The sequence below is a fragment of the Vipera ursinii genome (genome assembly GCF_947247035.1).
Source record: "Vipera ursinii genome assembly, chromosome: 1".
NCBI lineage: Eukaryota > Metazoa > Chordata > Lepidosauria > Squamata > Viperidae > Vipera > Vipera ursinii.
In genome coordinates this window covers 218,421,160-218,429,579 of record NC_139512.1, presented here as the reverse complement: position 1 = coordinate 218,429,579, position 8,420 = coordinate 218,421,160, and the positions used below count along the sequence as shown (strand labels likewise).

At 43.2% G+C, this 8,420-nt stretch overlaps 1 protein-coding gene across 1 annotated transcript; it reads left to right on the top strand.

Annotated features, from left to right (window-relative positions):
* Positions 1-5,848: 5,848 nt before the first annotated feature.
* On the top strand, positions 5,849-7,821 carry ID2 (inhibitor of DNA binding 2). The gene is made up of 3 exons (XM_083374011.1): positions 5,849-6,325; positions 6,621-6,686; positions 7,189-7,821. The coding sequence occupies exons 1-2, from the start codon at positions 5,978-5,980 to the stop codon at positions 6,675-6,677; spliced, it is 405 nt and encodes a 134-aa protein (XP_083230137.1). The 5' UTR covers positions 5,849-5,977; the 3' UTR covers positions 6,678-6,686; positions 7,189-7,821.
* Positions 7,822-8,420: the final 599 nt, after the last annotated feature.

Genomic DNA, 8,420 nt, shown 5'->3' with positions numbered 1-8,420 from the left:
CTAATTTTTTTTTTCTCTCCCAAGAGAAAAGAGCGCACACAATATGTTTCTTGTTATGGGGTCGGACTTTTTTTTTCTTTTTTTCTGTATGGGTTACATCGAAATATTAAGCTGTAAATTTAGTTTTGGACAAACAATCTCTTGTTGCATGTCTGGGATGGGGCGGCGGGGGGGGGGTTGTTAATGAATTCCCACAGATGGATGTTGCCCAAACAGTGATCGGCTTGTGACTTGATTTCCAGCATCATGATGTGGTGTGTGGAAAAGGGAGGGGGGGGGAGGTCAGTACAGACAAGCGCTTTGAAGGGGAAAGGCTGCCTACAGCAGGATTGTTTCTACAAGCTAATTGTACGGAGTGCAGCTGCACAAAGCTGGATCAACAGTAATAGAAAGCGGCGCAGACTTTCTGACGCCAGCCCTGTAGAGCTCCCACCAACACTGGCAATTCCAGATTGTTTTGCAGACCTTATCTCTCCCTAGTTAATTTCTTTCGCTCGCTGGCTTGCTCTAATTTTGTGACCGGAACAAAAGTAACAGGAAAACCATTTGGGAAAGGGGGGGAAAAAAAGTTTTGAGATCAGTGCATTTCACAGATTTCTGTAACACTGTTTCCATATATTGTTTAACTCCCCCTCCCAAGCTTTCTATAACTTTTTCGGGGAGAGGGGGGGAGTTGAAAAATCATTCAGCGAACTAGAGAAGCGTTCCCACGGCATATTTGCAAGCCGATTTGTTGGTGGCATCGAAGCATATTATATTGCAATCTAGTTTGCAAAGAAGCCCCATTGAATCTTAATTCTGAATTGACCTGCGTAGGATTTTTCTATTAATGACTTTACATAGGATCAGAGGACAAATTTACGGCCATCCCAATAATTCCATGTTTGAATTCGTGCCTGGACAAAACGTTCTGAGGCGTTCGATATATTGAATAAACAAAATTGTTGCGATCTCTATTAAATGAGGCAAAATATACAGGTAGACGTGGTGAAAGTTTTGATATATTTTCAAACAAATGGTTGGTCGCTATCATTTTGTCCTTTCATTATATCTGTAGGTAAATCACGTGGAGGTCAGCGGGACTGCTCCCCAGATGAACGGGACTTCAATCTCCAACGTTTATTTTTAATTGCTTTCAATATCCATCTATCCAAACAGCACTCTGAATTGTTGACCAACTTAGTTCATAAGAAACAAAGGCCACTGATTACATAGAATTTATACGGGGCTATAGATCTATCTTTAGCACACACACACCCCAAGAAATTTCACGTAAATTTCCTCTCGAGCGTTTGTGCAAGTATGGGTTGCTTCAGGGAATGCAATCTAATTATCTAATATGTGTCATCTTGTCGTTTTTCGCCTCGACCAGAGAGATACTACGATATCCGTCAACTCAACTAAATCTTCCCAAGTTGCAGAATCCGGAGTCAAGAGACGGTAGGAAGGAGACACAGAACATTAGTTTTGCTGCCACGTCGCGGTAGTCCGGATGTTTGCACCCCAAATCTCCTATTTGCAGCTTTTGCTCACCATCGGCTTCTTCGATGGGAATGGCCCGCCAAAATTAACAGGCGGCGGAGTCCGTCGCTCCTTCGTGTAGGTGCGCTCTTAAAAGCCAGTCACCGAAGACAAGCCAGGAAGAATCCTGGATTCGCTGGCCCGCGCACGCCCCGTTGCTTGAGCTGCCCGGCTCCACTGCAGGTGCGGCCCGGGAGAAAAGCCCGCCACCGCCACTCTTCCCGCAGCCAAGCCGAGCCCTGCAGCAGCCTCCCACAAGCCAGGGCCGAGCCCCGGTCTCCATGGCAGCCGCCTGAGAGGCGCCGCCGGCCTGAACCGGGAGGGAAGCGAGGCAGCGGGGGGAGTGACGTCACGGCGCTGGCGCCGAGGAGTCGGGCCCGGCCTCTGGAAGGGAGGGAAGTTGGTGGGCGGGGGCGGCCTTGAGCTGCAAAGGGAAGAGGCGCCGGTGCCCTCGCGCTGACTCCGGGAAGCTTCTTAGGCCGCGGTCCGCGCCAACCAGGTGCAGGAGGCGGTCGCCAGTGCGCGCGCGCGCGCGCGCTGGAGCGAGGGCGGGCGGGTTTATGTTTCAGCGAGCGTGAGGGCCGCCGCGGGGCGTGGGGACTCCCAATTTTTTCCTTTCCTGCGCCGGGAAGCCCGCGTGTCCTTGGACGGAGCGAGCGGACGCCTCTCTCAGGCGCGAAAGCAAGTGGCGGGGAGATTAGGAGCATACCTGGAAAAGTGTCGGTTCTTTCCAGGTACGGCATCCCTGGACAACCTCCTTCCTGCCACCTTCCTGTAGTAGTAACAAACGAGGCGTTCCTGTTAAAAGGGTTAGCCCAGGTATGCTCCGCCTGTATCTTTTTTTATCACCTCTCCAAAAGTTTACAGGACTTGGGTTTCGGTTGTGCTCCTTAATGCAGCGTTAGGAAGGAAGGTCTTAAACTTCCTTGCAATCCGAAAGGAAAGACTTGTTAATCCACGTCAGTTTCCCAAATCCGCAGTGCACACCCAGGAGGAAAAAGATGGCATTGCTTTGGGCAAGGTGTGTGAGAGGAAGGCGTCGAGTGAGGTTCTTTTTCCTGCATTTGTTAACATGCTTCACCAACATGCTTGACTCAGCCCAGTGTTCCGACTTTGTGTGATCTGCTTGGATCTTACATTAACCATATAGATTGAGTTTTGCACACAACGTGCTAAAATGAATGCCATGCCTGCCTTTGCGTCACTCTGCGTTTGGGGCATTAAAATAACGATTTCAACTTGTCCTTGAAAACAAGCTACGAAGAAAGACGGTCTCGCCCTATATTGCCCTATAAAATTCTATAAACAATTCTATCCACCTTATTAGAGTTAGTATAATTGTAAATGCAAAGCCAACAATTCTAGTAGTAGAAACGGTAAACGTGGGTCAAAATTATAAAATTTAAAATGTTCCTACTTCTTTATCTGTCCATTACGACTACTACAAAATGATAATGTATTCTGTATTCTGGAAGATAGCGTGGTATCTATGAATATGTCCAATTATGATTTTAAAATTTACTCACATATCTTCTGGACATAATTGTCACTGCAATTTGATATTGTATTAGCACACAGGGTAGGCTAGATTATAAAAACATTGAAATTGTAAGTGATCAGAGAGGGTACTAATTCAGAGTCTTAAAGATCTGCTGGCACTTGGGCATTTTTAAATATGTGTATAAATAGGCAAATGAACAAATAAGGTAAACTACTTAAATGTATTCAAGTCTATGGGAATGATTTTAGGTGTTTATAATCTTACTGTAAGTATTTAAGCAATATTGTCAGTGGAACATTCTTTGGCAGTAAATGCTCAGCTGAGGGTTCTGATCAAGCATCCAAAAGTAGTAGTATACAGAAAAGATCAGTGAACTTCTAAATAAACTCACCTAGGACCATATGTGGATCTTGGCCATATGTTGTAGTTTCTTATGCTGCATGCTGTACTATTTGGATATTCCTTGTAATATATGTAAGATTAACAATTTTTTAGTAATCTACTTCATAAAATGCAACTCTAAATGGATGAATAAAACATTGTGAATACACAGAATTCCGTGTATCTTTTCAAGTAATGGTACTCTTCAATTTTCTCAATGAGATGAACTAGATTTTTCATCTACTACAGCCATTTTAATATTACTGGGTGATAATGAAAGTGATCTGCATTACCAGTTCTCCAGAGCTTTAAAGAGAACAGTGTTTTGTAACACCTACTAAGAGTTCACTATATGGGGTCTTATTGCACATGGAGTATACATCACAATACTCCAGACTTTAACTCTCAAGCCTACATTCAATTTACCTTCACTGAAACGGCCTGGCTAGTCTAGTGAAGAGAAGGACCCAGGGTGAGACATAACAGTGTTCCAATATATTTGAGGGGCTGTCACAGAGGAGGGGATCAACCTATTTTCCAAAGCACCTGATGCCGTAACGGATGGAAAGTGATCAAGGAGAGATTCAACCTAGAAATAAGGATAAATTTCATGACAGAACAATCAACCAATAGAACAGACTGCCTTCAGATGTTCGTGCTTCATCACTGGAGGCTTTCAAGAAGAGACTGGTCTGCCACCTGTTAGAAATTATATAGGGTCTCCTGCTGGTGGGGGGAGGGTTGGACTAGATGACCTACAAGGTCCCTTGCAACTCTTATATTTTTAGAATAACATACTACTGCAAAAAAAGGTGTGGGGAAGAAGAGGATAGAACAGTTTTCAGGTTTCAGAAACACAGAAGCCAAAACACTCCCCAATTGGTCCCAGTCACTTTAAATCCCCATGTGGGTGATTTCTTTAATTTACAAGGTTGAAGAGAAAGTGAATAGCTTCCATTTGGGGTATGTTTTATTAAATAAACTTTAAATTGGCTGAGTTTGCCAACACATTCAACTCAATATTGTTAGAAAACGTAACATCTGGATTTGTACAACTATAATAACAGCCAAGCAAATTGACCCCCCCAACATATCTTCATTGGATGAGTGCCACTAATGCCCATCTACTAAAGAACAAAAGATACTTTATTAGTGGCAGGTGGGTGTAAGTCAAACTACAACAAAAATATATTTTAATGTACATTGCAATCATTTGGGGGGAAATGCTTCAGTTCCTGTGACGACAGATCTTGAATCCAGAAGTGTCAAAGTGATGTGTACCTTTTGATAGAACAGAGAAGGCAAAAGAAAAGGAAGGATTGGTAGCATAAACTGTTGCCAAATACACATGGTAGTTTTCTCAAAGCTAGCAATATAGTGGAATGCGATTTGTAGATATTGCAAATAAGCAACTTAATGTTAGAATTTAGGAGACTGTTAATGAACTGTCATCTTGTAAATAAATGCCACGATTGCATTCTTGTCTTCTAGTTATTTGTTCTGTTTAGGGATTGTGTACCTTGAAAGACAAACTTGGATTCTTATACGAAATGTTTCTGGCTGCGGTGATCGTAGCGATGTATGTATGCCTAACTAATTGCTCTGAAAGAAACAAGGCGCTGGTACAACCTTATATATACATATAGTATAGGTATTCAGTGCGCGCTCTCCAATTAACTGCACGGCTACTTTAGCGCGTTTGTGAAATTCAATGACTGCCTTGTCCTGGGAACGGACGGGTCTTTTATTATGGAGCAGTTCCCACAGTTGTCACACTCTGTCTGCCTGCGAAGGTGCTAGCTGGCATTGCAAAATGCGGAGCGCCCTACATTTCATACATGGCAGTGAACCAGATTGAAAGTATTGTAAGCAGCCACTGGTTCTTTCCTGTCCTGACAATACTTGGTCTGTTGTCTCCTTTCCCTTCTGGCGCACAATGCATCGGAAGCCGTGCCTGCAGCTCGAATCTTAAAGCAAGATTATTGAAATTAATTCCTATTGTTGGAAAGGACGTCGGCCAGTTGCGCGGAATGCTCCGACCTGGATTTCCCGCGTGGGGAAATGAATATATTTGTAAATAAATGACCTCTCTTCGCTCCCTTTCGTTCTTACAGTCCTTTCGAAGATCGCCTCGGGTTGAATCAAGGCTCAGCAGATCTCTCTTTCCCCCCCCCAAACCCCCCCCCTCGCTTCCCGGCGCCAGCGTACTGTATATTTACTAGCCACAGCTGTGCTTTGGACACGCCTCCTTGGCCAAGGATTGGCTCCAAACGCGGAAGGTCCGGACCACCTCTTGGGTGATAGTTCTACCAATGAGAAGCGCCCTGGTTCTTGACGGACGTGTATCGGTCCTCCAATAGCAGCGAATACAACCCGGATTTGTCAGCTGAGAGACGAGCGCTATAAAAGGCAGAGCAGGGGGGCTCCGACTGTAGAGTGGGAAGCTGCAGGGAGGAGGGAAGGAAGCAGGCAGGCAAGTGAGCAGGGCTGAAGGCTGCACCGTTCTCCGTCCCGGAGTGCGCGGTGGGCTTAAAAAAGCAGGCAAAGCCGGCTGGCTCTTCCGTCTTCTGCAGCATGAAAGCCTTTAGTCCGGTGCGATCCGTCAGGAAAAGCAGCCTTTCGGAACACAATCTGGGGATATCCCGGAGTAAAACCCCGGTGGATGACCCTATGAGTTTGCTCTACAACATGAACGACTGCTACTCGAAGCTGAAAGAGCTGGTGCCCAGCATTCCTCAGAACAAGAAAGTCAGCAAGATGGAAATCCTGCAACACGTTATTGACTACATCCTGGACCTGCAGATCGCTCTCGACACGCACCCCAGCATCGTCACCCTCCATCACCAGAGACCGGGACAGAACCCTTCCTCCAGAACTCCTCTGACCACCTTGAACACAGACATCAGCATCTTGTCACTACAGGTGAGTTTCTCCCCCTGCCCGTGGTCGATTCCCTGGCTCTTTTTCTCTTCTTGCTCCTGTAAACAGGATTAGGTTAACGGTGTTGCTCTAAATCGGTTTGGTCGGGGGTGCTTTTTTTAAAGGTCGCGATTGGCATTTTTTTTTTAAAAAAAGGGAAAGTCAGTTATAAGCTACCCGTTTGCTGATAGCAATAATCGCCATTCGCGTTTGAAGTAGACCGGAGTACTTTGCAAGTTTCCTTGAAATGCTTAGGGTTTTAACGCCAACCCTTGTCTCTCCTTTTCCCCCTTTGCAGGCAGCTGAATTTCCCTCAGAATTAATGTCAAACGAGAGCAAAGCACTTTGTGGCTAAATATATTTGGTAAGTGGTAAATTCCTGGTTTTTAAAAAAATATTTTATACGTATGTGAAAGGGAGAGGGCTGTTTTGTGGCAACTGAGGCATTTTGTTATCTTCTGAGAACTCAACATAAATCCAGGCAAAGTTCTGTAATATTTCAATCTAAGAGGTTAATGAAACTTGTGGTATGGCCCAGGATTACTCATGGGATCAATTGAACAGCTTCTAATTAAATTGCTGCTGTAACTGTTAACACGGCTGGTCTCTTGCCCCTCCAAATAGAGAGTTTAAGCAAGAAGAGCCACTTTCCGATCATGTCTCCTCTTGAATATGCTCATTTAGTTGGGTGTGTGTGAGAGAGCACGCATTTGCATGCACATGCTGCATCTGGACGCCAGGGTTTGCCCAATCTTTGAGTGTTTGGCTAAATGCTCAAAACTGTGGTTTCCTCTCTGGCGCCAGTCTGTCCGGATCTCTGCCCTGTTAGCATTCTTCTAAATATGCTTCTCTTCAATGTTTTGCAGGTGTTTGCTGAATTTTTGCACAAGAAGATACATTCCCCCCCAACAGCAACTCTTGTTTCCCAGCTATATCTGGAGGGGGTGAAATCCATATTCAGTTAAATGAACCTTTTAAAGAAAAATTAATGGATATCATCTTCCACTATTCTTCATCTTGGACTAATCTTAATTATTTATGAAGAGACTTTTAAAATGCCCTTTCCCTAGCTGGAAAGGCTTCATTTATATGCTATTCCCACAGTAGGGAGCAAAACGAAACTTTTTTTTAAAAAAAGCCCTCTTTAAGGAATTGTCCCTTTTAAAGCAGACTTTGCCTTTTTTTCCTCCAAAAGGTGGAGCGTGAGTATTAGAAGATTGAGTGTTCAGTTTTCTGTGAAGTTGTGGTCAAAAATTAGCTTTTTTTTGACATGCATATAGGACTGAATGCTGTGTACATATTTATATATAAATATGGGAATGAAATTTTGAACTCTTTAATTAGAGTTTTCTTGTATAGTAGCAGAAATGTATATTTCTGGAAAAAAATGTTACAATGTACTTAATCATGCTGAACTTTTTATAAAAGTTTAGTTGTAAACCTTTTTATACAGAATCAAAATAAATTGTGTGTTCATTGAACAGCTTGTTTGCCTTCTTTGTAAGTGCCAGCTGTTTTGTGGCAGAGCAGCTGAATTGGCAACATACCAGTTACATGTAGATTGTCCTGGAAGTTCTTTATTTTCTTTTGAGAAATTGTGTTTGAAAGTTGCTTGTTTAAAAAAAAAGTCCAAAGCATTTTGTGAAGAGAAGCTGCTTAAGTTGTTCATTACCTTGAGAAGTTTGAACTTTAGAAGCAAAAACTTAAGTTTTGCACAAATAATTCCTTTGCCTGTTTTCACCCTCTGTTGATTGGCTATGTGAGCTTCTAAAAGCTGCTACTCCACCTCTGATGAACTTGCTTTTGATTATGCAGAAATTAAGAACAGCAAGGGGCTTCTAATTTCCCCAACTGTTAACTTCTTGTAAAAAAAAGTTTAATGTAAAAAAAAGTTTAATGTAAGAGCTAATGATGTACGAATACTGCAAAGTTTATGTGAATCTGCAATATTTCATGGAAAGGGTATTAGTTAATAAGTTGCAGCAGCTTCTCTATATATGACTAATCTGAGAAATGAAAGTTACTCTCATGTTATTGATTAAACTTTGGCTCCTCTAAGCATCAACCTCTCCTAAAAAGAATTAAATGTCATTTTCTA